The sequence below is a fragment of the Pongo pygmaeus genome, chromosome 9 (genome assembly GCF_028885625.2).
Source record: "Pongo pygmaeus isolate AG05252 chromosome 9, NHGRI_mPonPyg2-v2.0_pri, whole genome shotgun sequence".
Taxonomy (NCBI): Eukaryota; Metazoa; Chordata; class Mammalia; order Primates; family Hominidae; genus Pongo; species Pongo pygmaeus.
In genome coordinates, this window is record NC_072382.2 from 9,622,702 (window position 1) to 9,643,000 (window position 20,299).

The 20,299-nt window shown below is 52.6% G+C and overlaps 1 protein-coding gene and 1 long non-coding RNA gene across 4 annotated transcripts; one reads left to right on the forward strand and one right to left on the reverse strand.

Moving 5' to 3' along the window:
* The first annotated feature begins 450 nt into the window (after positions 1-450).
* On the forward strand, positions 451-19,339 carry CDCA5 (cell division cycle associated 5). Of its 3 annotated transcripts, XM_054437513.2 has the most exons (11): positions 451-637; positions 846-940; positions 1,018-1,083; positions 1,169-1,204; positions 4,812-5,246; positions 15,968-16,081; positions 16,451-16,542; positions 16,800-16,898; positions 17,675-17,741; positions 17,875-18,002; positions 18,081-19,339. In XM_054437513.2, the coding sequence occupies exons 1-11, from the start codon at positions 592-594 to the stop codon at positions 18,178-18,180; spliced, it is 1,278 nt and encodes a 425-aa protein (XP_054293488.2). In that variant the 5' UTR covers positions 451-591; the 3' UTR covers positions 18,181-19,339. The 3 variants fall into 3 exon arrangements, with proteins under 3 accessions (XP_054293488.2, XP_054293487.2, XP_054293489.1); XM_054437512.2 differs by having other exon boundaries at positions 17,875-18,265; XM_054437514.2 differs by lacking the exons at positions 15,968-16,081; positions 16,451-16,542; positions 16,800-16,898; ... (1 more) ...; positions 17,875-18,002; positions 18,081-19,339 and adding an exon at positions 5,412-7,145 and having other exon boundaries at positions 503-637.
* On the reverse strand, positions 6,965-12,754 carry LOC134740314 (uncharacterized). Its single transcript, XR_010127688.1, has 2 exons — positions 12,195-12,754; positions 6,965-7,071 (listed from the first exon to the last, which is right to left on the reverse strand). It is a non-coding gene; the product is annotated as an uncharacterized LOC134740314 (long non-coding RNA).
* Positions 19,340-20,299: the final 960 nt, after the last annotated feature.

Consider the following 20,299-nt stretch of genomic DNA (forward strand, 5'->3'; position numbering starts at 1 on the left):
TTCCTGCCCACTGTCCCTCCTTACGCGGAGAAACACCCCCTGCATAAATCCCGCCTCCGGCGACCCCTCAATCCTTCTGGATCCCGCCCCCGGCCAGGCCCCTCCATCAGAGGCTCCCCGATACCACCGGCCCCGCCCCCAAGACCTCTCCTGAGCCCCACCTCCTTCAAGCCCCGCCCCTTCTCTACAGACCCCAGTCTCTGTGTTTACTGATCGGCTGCTGCACCGGTTCCGAAGGGCGGTAGCGATGGTTCGAGGCGCGGAAGGGCAGGGACCACGCTCCCCAGGGCTCCTGCTCCGCTCACTTCAGCCCCGGCCACCCCGATTATCCATCCGCTGCCACGTCTCTTCCGGGTGCGGCGCGCGCTGATGACGCCATCGCGCCCCTGGGCCACGCCTCCGCTGCCGCCAGACGTGAAGACGGGTGGAAAAGACTTGGGGGTCCGAGCGCCGCGGACCTCTAGCCTTACGTCACTTCCGCTTCCTTTCCCACAGGGCGGGTAATTCGAACGTTTTTTGCTGCGAGTGGCCTTCTCGGTTGGCGCGCGCCCGGGGCGGCGGCGCTGGAGGAGCTCGAGACGGAGCCTAGTTATGTCTGGGAGGCGAACGCGGTCCGGAGGAGCCGCTCAGCGCTCCGGTGAGCGGAGGGCGCGCGGGAGACGTGAGGTCGAGCCGTTTGGGGGACGCAGTCCCGTGAAAGATGGCCCTTCCCTCCCGCTGCCGCCGCCGGAGGAGGCACCCTTAAAAGGGCTTGTTTGGGAATCTTCTCGCTGTCTCTAGAATCTGTTCTCTGGACTCTAAGGTCTAGAGTCCTCCTCTACCACTTAACTTTTTTCTCTTTCCAGGGCCAAGGGCCCCATCTCCCACTAAGCCTCTGCGGAGGTCCCAGCGGAAATCAGGCTCTGAACTCCCAAGCATCCTCCCTGAAATCTGGCCGAAGGTGAGCCCCAGATTTCTCACTTCCTCCCCTTGTGGCCCCTCACCTAATTTGAGCTCACGTTCATCCCTCTTCTCCAGACACCCAGTGCGGCTGCAATCAGAAAGCCCATCGTCTTAAAGAGGATCGTGGCCCATGCTGTAGAGGTAAAGGCTAAGGAGAGTGTTGTGGGTGGGTAGGTGGGCAAAACTGGGGACCAGCTATGTGATCAATTGGTATTGTCCCCCGCAGGTCCCAGCTGTCCAATCACCTCGCAGGAGCCCTAGGGTGAGTTCACTTTCATCTACTTAATTAAGTAGAATCTGGGTCACTCTAGAGCTGGACAGCACACATTGGCTGCTCACATCTGCCCAGGGAGCTGTTTTGCAGTACTGCAAAAACAGTTTGCCTGTGGGCACCTGCATGCATTGCCAGTCTTGATTACTCCCTGAAGACTTAATACACTCAACTTTTTATGCCTTGTGTACTTCTACCATTTTCCTGGAACTTCCTTTAAAAGCTGAGCTGTGTCTTAACTCCACGTACTGCCTTTCTAATCCATTTTGCCTTTCATTTATAGGTGTTCTGAGATAAATCATGTCTATGACATTTTTACAGTTTTAGCAGAAGTTATTATCAAAGGATGTTTCATTAATAGACAATTTGAAGACATACTGACTGAGAAATGTGAACTCCTTTGAGAGCTGATAGGGCTTAGAGTCAATTGGGGAGAAAGACCAATGACAAGTGATGACAACGTTGTGTACTGGGACTGCAATAAGGAATACTAGATGCTATGATGGTAGCTAACTCAGACCATGTGGTTCAGGGAATGTTTCATGGAAGAAGAAACATTTAAACTGAGTCTTTAAAGACAAGTAGAGGCCAGGTGCAGTGGCTCACGCTTGTAATCCTAGCATTTTGGGAGGCTGAGGCGGGCAGATCACTTGTGGTCAAGAGTTTAAGACCAGCCTGGCCAACATGGTGAAACCTTGTCTCTACTAAAAATACAAAAATTAGCCAGGCATGGTGGCCCATGCCTATAGTCCCGGCTACTCAGGAGGCTGAGGCAGGAGAATCGCTTAAACCCAGGAGGCAGAGGTTGCAGTGGGCCAAGATCACGCCCCGGCACTCCAGCCTGGGTGACAAAGCGAGACTCCATCTCAAAAAAAAAAAAGACAAGTAGGGGTGTTCCAGGCCAAAGAAGCCATGTTTGCAGAGATTGGGAATTTAAAGAAAAATCACAAGGTTCGAGGAATAGCAATTTGTTTAGTGTCTGCCGCAGACCTCAGCAGACGAGGGAGCACCCTAAGGCAGACCAGATCCTGATGAGGCACAAAAGCCACACTCATGGCTTGGGCATCATTCTTGGGTCTGTGGGCAGCCTTTGGAGAGTTCTGGGTAAGGTAGTGACTGAGTCAAGTTTGAGCGTTTTAAGAAAGACCCCTCTGGGGGCTGTGGGGAGAACGGTTTTGAGAAGGGCTACTCTGGGGCTCCAAGACCAGTGGAATGACGTGAAGTCTGGGAATTCTGAAGCATGAAGCCAAGGGCGTGAGCTAAAGCCAGGATGATACACAGTACGGGGTTCAGAGGGAATCGCCCCCCAGAGGCCTTCCCTAACCACCCTTACCCTATTGCTGTCACATTTCTCTATGTAATTCTCTTAGGCCTTACCAGTTCTAAAGACAGGGTCTTGTTCTGCCACCCAGGCTGGAGCACAGTGGCGAGATTTTGGCTCACTGCAGATCCTCCCTCTTCAGCCTCTCAAGTAGCTGGGACTACAGTCTCATGCCACTATGCCTGGCTAATTTTTTTATGTTTTCTCTAATTTTTTTTTATAGAGATGAGGGTTCACTATATTGCCCAGGCTGGTCTTGAACTTCTGGGCTCAAGTGATCCTCTCACCTTGGCCTCCTAAAGTGTTGGGATTACAGGTATGAGCCACTGTGCCTGATCCTTATCAGTTCTTATACTGTATTTTCTTGCATGTTTGATGTCTTTCTCTCTCCTCTAAGAACATAGGCACCTTGAGGGTAGGGACTTCTGCCTTTCCTAGTAGCCACTCATTCTTGTTGATTGACTGAGATTCATGGTACATCGAGCAGGATAAAGTTGCCAGGACCTGGGTGACTGCTTGACTATAGAGGATGAGGAAGTGGTAGTCAGCGGTGACCACCAACAATTTGTTCAGCTTCCCTGTTTTTTGTTTTTTTGTTTTTTTGTTTTTTTGTTTTTTTGAGATGGAGTCTCGCACTGTCACCCAGGCTGGAGTGCAATGGCACAATCTCGGCTCACTGCATCCTCCGCCTCCCAGGTTTAACCGATTCTCCTGCCTCAGCCTCCCGAGTAGCTGGGCTTACAGGCACCTGCCACCACACCTGGCTAATTTTTTTTGTATTTTCAGTAGAGACGGGGTTTCACTATGTTGGCCAGGCTGGTCTCAAACTCCTGACCTCAGGTGATCCACCCACCTCAGCCTCCCAAAGTGCTGGAATTATAGGCGCGAACCACCATGTCTGGCCACCCATTATCTCTTGAACTTCATCTTCAGTTTCTTCCTCTTTCCTTCACTTCAGCCACACTGGCCTCCTTGTTGTTTGACCCTGACTAGTACGCTGTGGCCTCAGGGTTTTTGCACCTTCTGTTCCCACTGCCTAGAACACTTGGCCATGAGTCACTCCCACACCTCCTTCAAGTTGAAGCTTGAATGTCACCTCAGTGAGGCGTGTATTGACCTTTATCTTTTTGCAATTCTAACCTGCCCCAAGCACTCTCTCCTGTTCTGTGTTTTCCTGTAGTGCTTGAAACTGCTAACATAATATTGAATTTTCTTATCTGTTTTTCTCTTAGAATGGGGCAGGGGTTTTCTCTGTTTTATTCCCTGCTGTGTTCCCAGTGCCTGGCACAGGACAGGTGACTGATAAATACTTATGGACTGAGTGGACATTTAGGACAATCTTCATCAGCTGTGTGGCAGATGGACCACAGCAGGCAAGGGCAGAAATGGGGAGAGAAATCAGAAGGTTGCTGGGACCAGCCTGGGCAACATAGGGAGACCCCCCGACTCTACAAAGAAACTAAAAAAAAATCAGCCAGACAGAGTGGGATATGCCTGTAGTCCTGGCTACTCAGAGGCTGAGGTAGGAGGATTGTATGAGCCCTGGAGGCTGAGGCTGCAGTGAGCCATGATTGTGCCACTGCACTCCAGCCTGGGCATCAGAGTTGAGACCCTATATCCGGAAACAAAACAAAACAAAAAAGTTGCTGAGTTGGTCTAGAAGACACCTAGTGAGGGCTTGAGTTGGTCGGAGGGGAGGCTGGATGCTGGGCACATTTTGGAAACAAGCGACAGCACCAGCAGATGGGGGCAAGTCCACTTATGCCACAAAAGCAGACTCCTCGGAAGCAATGGTGGGTTGTTTTTTTCTCCCCATGTCTCTTTCAGGGTCTGATTTGTCTCTTCCTTAAAAAAAGTGTGTGTCCTGGGGCTGGGCATGGTGGCTCACGCCTGTAATCCCAGCACTTTGGGAGGCCAAGGCGGGCGGATCAAGAGGTCAGGAGATCCAGACCATCCTGCCTAACACGGTGAAACCCCATCTCTACTAAAAATACAAAAAATTAGCCGGGCGTGGTGGCGGGCGCCTGTAGTCCCAGCTACTCGGGAGGCTGAGGCAGGAGAATGGCGTGAACCCTGGAGGCGGAGCTTGCAGTGAGCTGAGATCGCGCCACTGCACTCCACCCTGGGTAACAGTGCAAGACAACGTCTCAAAAAAAAAAAAAAAAAAAAGTGTGTGTCCTGTGGGTCTTTCTTTCCACCCTGAATCTTCTCGGGCTTTTCTGGAAGTAAGCAGTCCAGCTAAGTATTGAGGGCCTCCTCTCTTCTGTCCTGGTGCAGATTGCCTTTTTCTTGGAGAAAGAAAACGAGCCCCCTGGCAGGGAGCTTACTAAGGAGGACCTTTTCAAGACACACAGCGTCCCTGCCACCCCCACCAGCACTCCTGTGCCGAACCCTGAGGCCGAGTCCAGCTCCAAGGAAGAAGAGCTGGATGCCAGAGACTTGGAAATGTCTAAGAAAGTCAGGCGTTCCTACAGCCGGCTAGAGACCCTGGGCTCTGCCTCTACCTCCACCCCAGGCCGCCGGTCCTTCTTTGGCTTCGAGGGGCTGCTGGGGGCAGAAGACTTGTCCGGAGTCTCGCCAGTGGTGTGCTCCAAATTCACCGAGGTCCCCAGGGTCTGTGCAAAGCCCTGGGCCCCAGACATGACTCTCCCTGGAATCTCCCCACCACCCGAGAAACAGAAACGTAAGAAGAAGAAGATGCCGGAGATCTTGGTGAGTGAGAGGCAGGGGTTTTGCTCTGCCGTGTGCTCCGGCACACGTGCAGGGCTGGGGCTCTGGCTCTTTTGGGGGATAGGCAGCACCTGCAGGGTGTGGATGAGATGCTCCAGCCACCATGTTCCCTTCTCACTCACCTGCTCCCCATTTCTCTTCCCTCAGAAAACGGAGCTGGATGAGTGGGCTGCGGCCATGAATGCCGAGTTTGAAGCTGCTGAGCAGTTTGATCTCCTGGTTGAATGAGATGCAGTAGGGGGTGCACCCGGCCAGACTCTCCCTCCTGTCCTGTACATAGCCCCTCTCTGTGGAGAGGACACTTAGGTTCCCCTCCCCTGGTCTTGTTACCTGTGTGTGTGCTGGTGCTGCACATGAGGCCTGTCTGCCTTTGAGGGCTTGGGCAGCAGCAGCAGCCATCTTGGTTTTAGGAAATGGGGCCGCCTGGCCCAGCCACTCGCTGATGTCCTGTCTCTTGTCGTCCTGTCCTTCCTATCTCCCCAAAGTACCGCAGCCAGTTTCCAGATGGGCCGCAGACTGGGGAGGAGAATCAGTGGCCCAGCCAGAAGTTAAAGGGCTGAGGTTTGAGATGAGGGGTACCTCTGCTCTTGTTGGGAGGGGTGGCTGCTTGGAAATAGGCCCAGGGGCTCTGCCAGCCTCGGCCTCTCCCTCGTGAGTTGGCTTCTGTTGGTGGCTTTCTTCCTGAACCCACCTGTGCAAAGAGGTTTTCGGTTTCATGGGTTTCCCCTTCGATTCTGTAAATAGTCCCAGAGAGAATTCGTGGGCTGAGGGCAATTCTGTCTTGGAGGAAGAAGCTGGACATTCAGCCTGTAGAGTCTGAGTTTTGAAGGATGTGGGGAGCCTTAGTTGGGTCTCAGACCATAAGTGTGTACTACACAGAAGCTGTGTTTTCTAGTTCTGGTCTGCTGTTGAGATGTTTGGTAAATGCCAGGTTGACAGGGCGCTGGCTGCTTGGAGCAAAGGGTGCATTTCAGGGTGTGACCACCAGGTGCGGTGGGTTTCTGTGGCACACGGCCTCTGGGCTGGTCCCTTGCACAGGGCCCACGCTGGAGTCTTACCACTCTGCTGCAGGAGTGGAAGGTGGCCCCTCTTGTCACCCACACCCATTTCTTATAAAATAAGTTACACAGAGTCTACTTGGCCCTAGAAGAAAAAGTTGAAGAGTCCCAGTCCTACCAGCGTTTTGCGACTATGCTTGTAAAGTCCTCGGAAAGTTTCCTCGCGTACCAGACAGCGGCGGGGGCTGATAGCAATTTTAGTTTTTGGCGTCACTATCCTCTCTCGTGAGAACACTGCCTCGATGCATCTCATGGTCTCTGGAGGATTTCCCCATCTTTCTCTTCTTTCAATCCTGTGGATGCAATAGTGTGGATTTGAAGGCTGCCCTGCCCCCGACTCTCCTGCCGCACCCCTGGCCGTTGTACCTTTTGATGTTTAGAAGTTCGTGGAAGTAGACGCTGAGGTGTGCAGAGGAGCTGGTGGATAACACAGAATGCCAGGGAAGATGAGTGCTGGGTCAGGGTACTTGGATGAAATGGTGCAGGCCAGGCGGGCCCTAATAAAACCCTCTGCCAGGCCTGGGAGTCCCAGGCCATCTGCTCAACGCTCTGTGCTTGGTCAGACCTGCAAGCAAGCCCCCTTGCCAGGGAAGCCTAGGTGTCCTTGAGCTGGACCGCACTGAAGAACTCTTGTCCTCACTGGCTGATGCAGCAGAACTCTTGGGAAATGTCTTAGTCCTGCAGAATCAGGGGTCACCAGATGATGCGGAGTTGAGATCATCATTGCAAACTTCTCTGTTCCTGAGGAACTAAATTTAAGGAAAAAATGAGATTTTGTTTTAGAGTTGGAAAAAAGCCTGATTAAAGAGTTTCTGCCTGTTCATGGACTGTTTCTTTTATTGAGTCACAGGCAGAGCCGAAGGTACGGCCAGGCCTCCGGTGGGCTGCATCTCTGGGGTTGTCCCTTTGTCCAGGCACTCCCAGCCCTGCTTCCCCCATTCGCCCCATGGTAGATCACTGTGCCCCACACACTTTTTTCTTTCTTTGAGACGGAGTCTAGCTCTGTTGCCCAGGCTGGAGTCCAGTGGCGTGATCTCAGCTCACTGCAACCTCTGCCTCCCGCGTTCAAGCGATTCTCCTGCCTCGGCCTCCCAAGTAGCTGGGGTTACAGGTGCCCACCACCACGCCTGGCTAATTTTTATATTTTTATTAGAGACGAGGTTTCACCATGTTGGCCAGGCTGGTCTCGAACTCTGACCTCAAGTGATTTGCCCTCCTCCGCCTCCCAAAGTGCTGGGATTACAGATGTGAGCCACTGCGCCTGGCCTGTCCTGCCCCGTGTCTTGTTTATTTCTGTCCAGTCCCCAATCTCCTCTTCCAGGAGGAAGAAAGTTGGGTCTGGGGTGAGAGTGCTAAGAGCTCCCCCAGTGCCCACGGGAGATGCCTGGGAAGCAAACACCCTCCCGAGTCCAGCCCTCATTCCCCATTCCCTTTCAGGCTCCTTTGAAGGAGCCCAAGTTGCTTACTCCATGGTCCAGACTGGACGCTGTGTAGCAGCAGGTGCTGTGGGACCCCTGGGAAGCTGATCAAAGATGCTGATGCCTGGAAATTCTCCCACTTGGCCTTAGGTAAGGCTAGGACCCTACAGGCGGGTGGCACAGACCAGCCTTCCATCCCATCCTCCACACTTGTACTTGCCTCCTAGTCATCCAAACAAATCAAAGCCAGTAAGTTCTCCACAGACTTAATCCACTTTGACCTCCTTCCCCCACCCAGAGGAGATGGGTCCCCTCTTCAAGGCTAGGCTTTCCACTTTGGTTTTTGATCCAATTATCTTGTCTCTGAAACCTTCCTCCTCTTTTTCTTCCAAGTCCTAAATGGCTATTATTTGCTTTGTTGTTAACAAACGACAACCAGGCTGGGCACAGTGGCTGACACCTGTAATCCTAGCACTTTGGGAAGCTGAGGCAGGAGGATCACTTGAGCTCAGGAGTTCAAGACCAGCCTGGGCAACATAGGGAGACCCTGACTCTACAAAAAATGTAAAAAAATAAATGGGTGTGGTGGCACATATCTGTAGTTCAGCTACTCAGGAGGCTGAGGTGGGAGGATCACCTGAGCCTGGGAGGTCAGGGCTACAGTGAGCCATGGTGACGCCATTGCACTCCAGTCTGGGCGACAGAGTAAAGACCCTGTCTCAAAAGACAACCAGAAGTCGACCAGCATCTGTCGTTAGCTACCACCATTACTCCCTCCTTTTAAGCTTGAAGGAATGTTCCAAGTTGCCGTTTACTTCCTTTGAATTTATTCCCAATGCCCTCATTGCTCTTTTTAACAGCTCAGACAAAGGTAACCAGTGATGTCCTAATGTCCAACATACTAAGCTCGGGCCTCTGCCAGGACACCCTCTTTGGGGCTATGGCACTGCTAGCTCCTTTTTCTTGGCTTTTCCTGAAATGTCTGCATACCAGGCCTCAGTCCTGGACCCTCTTTCCCACCTGCCTGCTCTTGCCGGGTAGCCTCGCTCTGTGGACTGCCTCCTTGCTCAAGACTTGTCCATCTTTATCTCCAACCTAAAACTGTCCTAAGCTACAAATCAGTATCTAGAACTGCCTTTCAGGAAGTCATCTGAAGCTCTGCTCATCCAGCAGCTTGCCTGTTCCTGTGTTCTCTGTGCCATTAGTAGAGCCACAAGCTGACACAGTCACACTGGCCAGGAACCCAGGACCAGCTCCTTCTTTCACCCCATGTGGCCAGCCCCATCCCCCTCAACATCCCCCCACCCCACAGCCACTAGACAATTGCACTAGCCTCCTGTGGGTCATTCCCTTGGGCTGCTGTGTCTCCACACTGTCCGCACTGCAGCTAGAACACATTTCCTAAAACACACAATATGATCCCGTTTCTCCCCTCCTTAATTTTTTATTTTTATTTTTGAGATGGAGTTTCGCTTTTGTTGCCCAGGCTGGAGTGCAGTGGCTCAATCTCGGCTCACTGCAACCTCCACCTCCTGGGTTCAAGCGATTCTCCTGCCTCAGCCTCCCGAGTAGCTAGGATTACAGGTGCCCGCCACCATGCCCAGCTAATTTTTCTATTTTTAGTAGAGACGGGATTTCATTATGTTGGCCAGGCTGGTCTTGAACTCCTGACCTCAGGTGATCCGCCCAACTCGGCCTCCCAAAGTGCTGGGGTTATAGATGTGAATCACCGTGGCTGGCGCGCTGGGCCTTTCTCCCCTCCTTAAAACCCTTTTTTTTTTTTGAGACGGAGTTTCACTCTTGTCACCCAGACTGGAGTGCAATGGCATGATCTCGGCTCACCACAAACTCCGCCTCCCGAGTTCAAGTGATTCTCCTGCCTCAGCCTCCTGAGTAGCTGGGATTACAGGCATGCGCCACCATGCCCAGCTAATTTTGTATTTTTAATGGAGACGGGGTTTCTCCATGTTGGTAAGACTGGTCTTGAACTCCCGACCTCAGGTGATCCACCCTCCTCGGCCTCCTAAAGTGCTAGGATTAGAAGTGTGAGCCACCGTGTCCAGCCAAAACCCCTGCCTTTTTTTTTTTTTTTTTTTTTTTTGAGACAAGGTCTGGCTCCGTCGCCCAGGTTGGACTGCAGCATTGTGATCTGGGCTCACTGCAACCTCAACTTCCCAGACTCAAGCCATCCTTCCACCTCAGCCGCCCAAGTAGATGAGACTACAGGCATGTGTCACCATGCCTGGCCTTTAAAACCTTTTAATACAATTTCACATCTGAGTGTAATAAGACCAGAGAAAGTTGAAAGCAGGCATTGGAATAGATTTGTACACCATGTTCCTAGCAGCATTATTCAACAATAACCAAAAAGCTGGAAACAACACAAATGTCTACCAGCAGCTGAATGGATAAAGTGTGACCTATGAATACAGTGGAATATTATTCAGCCTTAAAAAGGAGGAAATTGGGCCAGGCGCAGTGGCTCATACCTGTTATCCCAGCATTTTGGAAGGCCAAGGTTGGTGGATCACTTGAGGTCAGGAGTTGAAGACCAGCCTGGCCAACATGGTGAAACCCCGTCTCTACTAACAATAGAAAAATTAGTTGGGCGTGGTGGCGGGTACCTGTAATCCTAGCTACTTGAGTGGCTGAGGCAGGAGAATGGCTTGAACCCAGGAGGTGAAAGTTGCGGTGAGCCGATATTGTGCCACTGCACTCCAGCCAAAACAGAAACCTCTGCTGACTTCCCATGCTCCATGCAGCAGCGGAATGGATGGTCGCTGGTGTCTGGCTGCCCAGCAGCGTCTCAGCCTCCAGGGATGCGCTGTCTGCAGGACCCCAGCCACTCGGTGGGAGTGAATATCCCAGATGCTTGCTCTCCCTGATCCCGGCAACCAGGACTTAAACTGATCAGATTCTCCACCCTGAGTGATGGATGTGAGGAGGGATGAAAGCACCGCCTGTCCAGCAGTGTCTGGTGTGGGGAATGTGTGTTTGTCTGTCTGCAGGCCCTCCCCTGTCCTAGTTCTGGCAGTCGGCGCCCTACAGTGCCTGCCCTTTGAAGTCTCTTCTTCCCGTGAGTTCTGTGACTCCCCAGCATCCTCCCAATAAACTCCTTTTGCTCAAATCAGCCAGCATTGTTTCCTGTTTGCACCCCAGAACCCTGGCTGGTCTAGGAGGCTCCTGACACCTTAGTGGGGCTCATGAGGACTCCAGGCCAAGGCTGATGTCCAGGCTTCAGCCCACAGACCCACCGCAGGCCGCGAGCTGCTTGGAGGTCCCTGCCTCTGAACCTTTGCTCTCTGCCTCTTGTGTCTTTCCCCGCTCCTGCGTCACCTGGGGAGCCCCGCGTCATTAAGTCTGGCTCACGTGTCACCCCTGCTCAGCCTTTCCTCCCCACCTGCCCCACCCTGGTGAAAGCAAAGAGCACAGGTTCTGCAATCCAACCGGGTTTGAATCCTGGCTCTGCCAGCTTCTAGCTTTATGACCCCAGGCAAATGATAATAATTAGACTCTGCTGTGCCTCAGTTTCCTTAACAGTAAAATGAGGACAATAATAATACCTATGCCACAGTGTTTAAAAATGAGCCAGCCGGGCGCGGTGGCTCACACCTGTAATCCCAGCACTTTGGGAGGCCGAGGTGGTTGGATCGCTTGAGGTCAGGAGTTCAAGACCAGCCTGGCCAAGATGGTGAAACCTCGTCTCTACTAAAAAATACAAAAATTAGCCGGGCATGGTGGCGGGCACCTGTAATCCCAGCTACTCGGGAGGCTGAGGCAGGAGAATCACTTGAACCCTGGCGGGTGGAGGTTGCAGTGAGCCAAGATCATGCCGCTTCACTCCAGCCTGGGTGAAAGAGAGAAACTCCATCTCAAAAAAAAAAAAAGAAAAAAAAAAAATGAGATAATATAAGTAAAGCACTTAGTGCATGGTAAGTACTCAATGAACAATTTTCAAGTAGAACTGACCATTCCCTCCCTTTTTAAGTCCCAGAAGTCCACACAGACCTCCATCATAGCACCTTCAAGCTCCATTCTGTCTGCTCTGCACACACGTTTACACAGTAGCTGTGTAAACTCCAGCTCAGGCTGGAGGCAAGGTCGTATTTGTCTCTGTCCCCCAGTGTCCAGGCACATCATGGAGTAAGTGGATATGGTGGTTTCCTACCAGCCTGGGCAGGTGTGCCCCTCCAGTGGGGGCTGGGGACAGGGGCTTCAGAGAGCCTCTGAGTGCCTGGTAGGAGGGGCACAGGTGGAGTCAGGAGTGATGGCACCTGGCACCCCGCCTCAGTCATGAGCCTCCCACAGCACAAATTCTAGTCCCACCAGTGTGCATGTGAGGTCTGAAGCCAGCCCCATGGCTCACACCTGTCCCCATTTCTTGGAGGGTGGACTTCACCCCCCCTCTCCACAGGGCAGTTCCCCACACAGCCTACGGACCCCTGCCTCCTCACCTGGGTCCTCAGCCCGGTGGCTCACCACCCCTTCAGATGAGGCTTTGGCTCAGGCCTGGTGGTTCTCTCAACACGTGGGCCTAGACCAGGCTGCCTTCCCCTCTCCACAGTGTGGCTGACAGGTTGGCAGGCTCCCTGACAGCCACCTACTTGGGGATCAGTCCACCCACATCTGAGACTCTTCTCGAGCCATGGTTTTCTCTTCTGAAAAGTGAGGCCAATTCCATCTCTCTCACGGAGTTGGTCAGGAGTTTGATGTCATATGCAAAGCAGCCAGCAGAGTTCCTCATCACTGATGGGTAGTAGCATTTTACCCAGCCTGTGATTAACCCCTCAAAGGAGGAGATTCATTTTTGTACCTTCTCAACATTCAGGGAAGGGCCTTTAACAAAGTTAGGGCTCAATCAATATTTGTGGAGTTGAATACCCATTTCACAGGCTAGGAAGCTGAGCCCGAGTTCCTGCAGCTGCCCCACCTATGAGCAGCAGAGCAGGACTGAAATCCGGGTCCTGAGCTATCTTCTGTCCAAGTCTGAATTAAGCATCTGTCTGTGCTTGGCTGGTGGGACCCTGAGAGGACCCCAGTCCTGTCTGTCTGTCTATCTGCTCATCCTCCTCACGTACCAACTGGTAACCATGGAGCTTTTCATGCCTCCCAGTGTCCTCTGATGGGCACCGACATGTGGCCATAGTGTTAGAGTTGCTAGATTTAGCAAAAAATACAAGATGCTCACTTAAACCTGAATCTTAGATAAACAACACAATTTTTTAAGAGTTAAGAGTGCCCCTGCCTGCAATCCCAGCACTTTGGGAGGCCGAGGCAGGCAGATCACGAGGTCAGGAGTTCGAGACCAGCCTGACCAACATGGTGAAACCCCGTCTCTACTAAAAATACAAAAATTAGCTACTCAGGAGGCTGAGGCAGGAGAATCGCTTGAACCCGGAAGGCAGAGGTTGCAGTGAGCCAAGATCGCGCCACTACACTCCACCCTGGGCAACAAAGCGAGACTGTCCCCAGGAAAAAAAAAAGAATAAGCATTTCCCAAATCAGAGAAATAATAGATAGTTTTCTAGTACAAGTATGTTCCATACCACATATGGGGTATGCATATGTGGGTTGAAAATCCAAAATCCCGGCCGAGCACGGTGGCTCACGCCTATAATCTGAGCACTTTGGGAGGCCAAGGCAGGCGGATCATGATGTCAGGAGATTGAGACCATCCTGGCTAACACGGTGAAACCCCATCTCTACTAAAAAATACAAAAAATTAGCCGGGCGTGGTGGCGGGCGCCTGTAGTCCCAGCTACTCGGGAGGCTGAGGCAGGAGAATGGCGTGAACCTGGGAGGCAGAGCTTGCAGTGAGCCAAGATTGCACCACTGCACTCCAGCCTGGGCAACAGAGCGAGACTCTGTATCAGAAAAAAAAAAAAAGAAAAGAAAATCCGAAATCCCAAACTGTGAGCACTGCCCTGACATTCACTGTAGCATTTTGGATTCTGGATTTTCAGATAATGCTAATATTCCAAAATCCTAAGAAATCTGAAATCCAAAACACTTCTAGATAGGCATTTTGGAGAAGAAATTCTCAACCTGGCTGGGTGCAGTGGCTTGTGCCTATAATCCCAGCACTTTGGGAGGCCAAGGCAGGAGGATCGCTTGAGCCCAGGAGTTCGAGACCAGTCTGGGCAACATGGTGAAACCCTGTCTCTACAAAAAATACACAAATTAGCTGGGTGTGGTGCCGGGCCTGCAGTTGTAGCTACTCAGGAGGCTGAGGTGGGAGAATCATCTGAGCCTGGGAAGTCGAGGCTGCAGTGAGCCATGAGGGTGCCACTGCACTCCAGCCTGGGCGACAAAGTGAGACCCTGTCTCAAAAGTAAATAATAAAGTCTCAAAAAAAAAAAATTCATCGTTTATCTGAGATCCCAATTTAACCTGGCATTCTGTGTTTTATTTGGCAACCCTATGTGGGTACACTGGTACCCAGCCCATACCACCATTAAGACCCACTTTTGTGGTGTGACAGGGTCTCATGCACACCTTCTCCAGGATTAACAGAGTTTAGACACTTGTCACATGCAGCAGTTGGTGGCTTGCCTCTCTTCACTTTCAAGGCCCTTGGCATCCCGCCCCCAGTGTCTACTCCTTCCACCTACCCTCTGAACTATGGCCAAACAGCCCACATAACAGACACACAAAGATCCCCATGCCTCCTCGTCCCCTGTGGGCTACAGCCCAGGCCCTGTCATGGGCCCTTCGCAGGACCCCACGGCTCTTGCTTACACTGTTCCCTCTTCCGGTTTCCCCTGCCTCCTTGTTTGAGACCCGGCGGCACATCCTGTGTGCAGTCTTTCTGGAGCTCCAAAGCAGAGTGCATGGCTCCCTCCTCTTGCAGCCAGGGCTCTGTACAAACCTCTGTGTGGCTCATCTCCCTGCACTGTGGTCAGCTGCAAACCTGAGGCCTCCCTCATCCTCCGGGAACTTCTGGGCAGAACCAGGTTGTGTCCATCTATATGTTCCCAAGGCCTGTGCCACAGGCAATGTTTACAGGGACCAGTAAGCCCATGAGTGAATTCTATCCTACCGTGTGAAGAAGTCTTTGTTTCCTTACCACTTCTTATATTTGGGCCTTTTAGGCCCCTTCCAGTTTTTCTTCATGGTGTAAATCAGCTACTGTGGTTGTCCACGTGAATTACTTTTATTTGGAGTTGTTTCTTTAAGCCATTTCCAAAGTGAGGTTCTCAGAGGCACGACTCTCCATCGTTCTGTGGATCTTGTTATATGCAGCCAGACTCCCCTGGTGACAGAGCTGCCTATTCTCCAGCAGCCATACCACGCTGGAGCTCAGGGACTTTCCAGGGTTACGGGGCCCTCTGCAGAGCTGTCGGTTTATGTCACGTGGTCAGGAATTGTGTAATTTTAGGCTGCCTAGAGAGGTACAATATAACACAGCCACAAGCCCATGCCACAAGCCCCCCTGCCACAAGTCCATGGGGATCTAGAGGTGCAGGTGGACTCAGTGTGAAGAAGGACCATGTCTGTGGTTACTTGGCCAGTAGATGCACAAGATTCTGAAAAATACCGGGGTGAAAAATAGCCACAATTCTATTAACTTCAGCTTTTTTTTTTTTTTTTTGAGAGTCTCGCTCTGAAGCCCAGGCTGGAATGCAGTGATGCAAACACACCTGAGTGTAGCCTCGATCTCCCAGGCTCAAGTGATTCTCCCACCTCAGCCTCCCAAGTAGCTGACACTACAGGCGCACGCCACCATGCCCAGCCAATTTTTTAATTTTTTGCAGAGATGGGGTCTTGCTATGTTGCCCAGGTTGGTCTCTAACTCCTGGGCTCAAGTGATCCTCCCGCCTTGGCCTCCGAAAGTGCTGGGATTACAGGCATGAGCCACTGCACTCAGCCTCAAAATATTTTTAGCATGTAGTTTGGTAGGACTGCCAGATAAAATACAGGACACCTAGTTAAATTTGAATTTCAAATGAACAGTGAATCGTTTTTTAGTGTAAGTATATCCCAAACATTGTGTGAGACAGATACTGAAAAAGTATCCATTTTCAGCTGAAATTCAGATTTCACTGGGGAGCCTATGTTGTTTACTAAATCTGGCAACTTTCACTTTGAGGGGGTCTGGCTTGCTGGACAGAGCTGGTGATAGACGCTCGCCAGGCTGGAAGCCGCCCCCCAAAAACCAGACCAGGCTAGAAAGGGTGTGGGGGGGGATGGTAGATGTGGGTGACTAGCAGGCTTCTGTCTCTCTCAGTCTCTTAGGGGCAGACAAAGAGCCCACTCCAAGCTGGCCAACAAGCCAGTGGTGCAGCCTGTTGAGGAGCAAGAACCCAAGGGCCCTCAGGCTTCCAAGGAGCGGAACTTGGAGGTGACGGGAAACCCCAGGGCCTCCCAAGGCAGCCGGCAGGGGAGGCAGGAGAGCTAGAGAAATTCTTCCTGTATCTGAATGGAGGCCTGAACCCCCGTCGTCACACCCAGCCTCCAGCTGTCAGGGCGTCCAGGCCCAGCTCCTGGGTTCAGGACTGAGGAATGGGTGCAGGGGAGTTCAGCGCTGGAGGGCCTCCTAGACGGGTCCCATTCATACTTCCTACCAGGCCTTCCCTACAGGGTGGGGGATACAGACGATGAGGCCCCTGAAAGACAGGGAGATGGCAAGGATAGGGGGTGTGGGAGAACCCAGGCTCTTGGGCGAGCAGCCTCGACCCTCTGCAGTCACCTTGGCACTTTCTCTGCAAAGCCACCTTCCTCAGAACAACTGGAACCCACCGTCACATTCCTGTTTACACTCCTGAACACCTCTGAGCCCACGGAGCCAAAAGACCCTGAATCGTAAGGCTGCATTAGAGAGAGAGAGAGAGAGCACGTGCAGGCACGCGCAAAATTGGGGGAGGTGGATGGTGTTTCTCCCCACCCCACACCCAGAAACATTCAAACCTGGGCCAGGACTCAGCCCTGGCCTGTGCAGAGAGGAGGCCCAGAGAGGCCTGCTGGAGCCGGGGCCTTTGGCTGGGCACCCCCATACCACCCACCCACCTGCCTCATCCCCTAGACCCTCTGGCCTGACCTTCACTACCCACTTGCTCCAGGGACTCGGAGATCCAGGAGTACCAGTTCTTAGATCAGGAAGACTGGGGCCCCCAGCGGACCTCAAAGGAGATCAGGCAGTTGCAGAATGACTGCATGAGGTGAGCTGGGCAGGCAGATGGGAGCAGGTAGGGTGACAGGGCTTCCCCCAACCAAGGCCAGGCCTGGCTTTCAGTCAGGGCCCACGTGCCTGGTGAACGGGCATTCAGGAACCCCCACCTTTAATCGTCCAAGAACTTGAGGAGTGTTCAGTATGGGGGAGGGGCTTGTTCTCTGGATGTCGGGCTCTGGAGCTGGGGTCCACACAATCCCATGGCCGCTCACCCCTCTCAGGTAATGCTGGGGTCAGAGCCCCGTCTGTCAGCAAAGGTCCTGAGGTGGGGGCAGGGCATGACGGAGGCTTCCAGGCCATAGACCTGAGTGATCAGCTCTCCCATTCATACACAGCTGACCTGGAGCGCCTAGGCAGGGCTGGTTCCAGCACTGACCCTGTCACTGGCCTGGAGCCACAGAGAATCCTGTTGCAACCCTGCCTACAGCCCAAAGGAGTGGCTAGCCCTCTACCACCCACCCCTTCCAAGGGGAGCCTCAGAGGGTTTCTAGCCCACCCATAGAAGCAGCCTGCCCTGCTCTCGCAAAGGAAGACAAAAAGCATAATTAGTCTCTCTCTCGGTCCCCTGCTACCAATCACTCAGGGAGAACAATTCCCGTCCCACCTGTGGTTTTGCCAGAACAGGAAGACTGGGCTTTTACTGAAACACTGGTCCCAGGTGGCTATAGGACCAGGTGGCTGATGCAGGAGGTCAGGGTGGGGTGGGGAGTGCTGCCTGGAACAAAAGCCTGGCTGAGGTGGGAGGGGTCTGTTTTTCAACCCTAGGCTTCGGGAGTCACTGAACATCACCCAAGTGCACAACCTGGCCCTGGGGGAGAAGCTGCAGAACCTGGTAAGACCCTGAGCCAGGACCCCCTTTCTTTGTCTTGCCTCCTCCCTGCCTCCCAGCCCAGCTCTCCTAGAGGGGCCTCAGGTTGTCCTGCACGGCTGGCTACCCACCTCGGGCCCTGCAACCCTTTGTCCAGCCCACCTTGTTGTATAAGAGCCTGAAGGAGGGAGCCCAGGCCATCCAGGAGGAGGCCCAGGCCATCCAGGATGAAGTGAAGGCCCTGCAGGAGGAAAGCCAGGCCCTGCCGGAGGTGGCTCTGCTCAGGTGTGAGGGCAGCCATGGCGGCGGGGAGGGAAGAGGCGGCTGCCCCACACTGCTCACTCGAGCTGTCTCTGCCTGCAGTGACCCAAACCCCCAGAAGGCAGGTCTCCTCTTCATGCTGCCTGACCTGCCCCACGACCACAGAGAGCAGGGTCAGACCTGGCCGGGCCCCAGGCCATAAGTTGGACACCTCCTCGGGAGGCCGCTCCATCAGCCAGCTCCTCCCTAGATCCCGGAAATAAACTTGGAAGCTAAGCTTCAGCTCCACCAAGTGTCTGTGGGCCCTGGGCTCAGGTGGGGAGCAGGAGGTCAACAGGTCCACACTGAGCTCAGCCCCTCAGCCACCCTCTGACATCACCCCCACTCCCTCAGTTCACCCATTCTGGATCTACCCATCCCCGACATGGCCCTGCCCTCCCCCCACCCCTCACAGAAGGTTCCAGGCCTGGTTGGTGTCAGCCTGGAGATGAGAGCTCAAGGGCGATGTTCCCAAGATAAGCACTGGGGTGGGGCTGGAAAGGGGCCGCAGTCCCTCCCCGGAGGATCTGGGTACCTGCTCTAACTCCAAAGTACAGAAGGATACTAGGGTGTGGGTGGGGGAGGGATAGGGGAAGAGCCACTAACCATCTGGTGGCCTTGGAAAAGTCCCTTCCCCTTCGTAAGTCATGGGGTTGGGGGACAGAGAAAGGTGGTGGCAACTCCCCAAGGGCCCGCATCCTACACCCCTCAGGCCTGGCCTGGAGATACATATCGATTTTGAGTTTCACCCCCAACCCAGGAGCCCTCTGGCCCAGGGCCTCCTGGGAGCCCCCAACCCCCCTCCACCAATGGGGTTGCAAAAAAGAATACAAAAAACTGACACATACATAGTCAAGGGGGAGAAAGGAAGGAATCCTTATAGAAGATTGCTAAATTACATACAAAATTGGTTAATATTCTAAAGGGCATTTATTTTTAAAATCCCATAACCCGGGCTGGGCATAGTGGCTCACACCTGTAATTCCAGCACTTTGGGAACCCGAGATGGGCGGATCAGCTGAGGTCAGGAGTTTGAGACCAGTGTGGCCAACATGGAAAAACCCGGTCTCTACTAAAAATACAAAAAGTAGCCAGGTGTGGTGGTGCGTGCCTGTAATCCCAGCTACTTGGGAGGCTGAGGCATGAGAATCACTTGAATCTGGGAGGCTGAGGCACGAGAATCACTTGAATCTGGGAGGCTGAGTTTTCAGCCCACCAAGGTGGCACCACTGTACTCCAGCCTGGACGACAGAGCAAGACACTGTCTCAAAAAAAAAATTTTTTTTTTAAATTTAAAATAAAATAAAAAGTTCCATAACCCTAAGGCTTGTATTATTCACTGGGCAGAAATTATTTGCATCTTAATCAGTTTTCTGTAAAGTAACCTCTAACTTTACAGCATCTAGGCCTAATTGATGGTAGAAGATCCACCAAGCAGAATTCCTTCGTTAATCCTCGTGTGACACAGAACGGGCTGGGGATGATCATTTTGCCTTATGTTCACTGTAGGGAGACAACAGCCAAGAGGATGGAAATTCAGGTTTGTGGCTCCTCCCCAGGCCTGGTTTGACTTAAACCAGACTCCTAGGGATCAGGCCTGGGCAAAGTAACAGACGAAGTGCTTGATTAGTGACGGTTTGATTCTGCCCCAGCTTCAGGCTGAATTGAGCTGAGCTAACATCTCTTTTCTTCATATTTTTAAATTTTATTTTTATAAATAGAGACAGGGTCTTGCTATATTACTCAGGCTGGTCTCAAACTCCTGGGCTCAAGCAATCCTCCCGCCTCAGCCTGCCAAAGTGCTGGGATTACAGGCGTTAGCCTCCGCTCCTGGACTAACATCTCTGATTTAGCAGCCCACCCCTTCTGAGACTCCACCCCCCTAACCTGATGGCTGTAGGGATCCCAGACCTCCCCAACCCCCTACTTCTTGACCTGTCCTTGACCAGGAGTCCTGCTGTACAAATAGCTGTCTCGCCATTTTCCCAAAGGGAATCATAGGGTACTGAGGTTGATGATAGTTGGATCAACAGCTAAATCAATTACCCATTTAAGGACTTATGTCAATAAGATGCAGTCATCAGCATGGTCCCATTTGATGTTTCCTTTAAAAGGACCCAGAGAGAGACTAATTATGCTTTTATTTAACTATGTCTCAGCCTGGGACAGCGCTCGAATAAGGTTACGTGAATACTGCTGCAGGAAATGGAGTCTATTACGGAGCCCCCTCCCCAAACAGCTCCAAACCACAGAAGTGCTTATAGATTCTAATGCATCCTGGC

Coding starts and splice junctions, on each gene's coding strand:
- CDCA5 (XM_054437512.2), top strand. CDS start 592: ATGTCTGGGAGGCGAACGCGGTCCGGAGGAGCCGCTCAGCGCTCCG. Junction 1,205..4,811: donor CACCTCGCAGGAGCCCTAGG/GTGAGTTCACTT, acceptor GTCCTGGTGCAG/ATTGCCTTTTTCTTGGAGAA. Junction 17,742..17,874: donor GGGAGAAGCTGCAGAACCTG/GTAAGACCCTGA, acceptor CCCTTTGTCCAG/CCCACCTTGTTGTATAAGAG.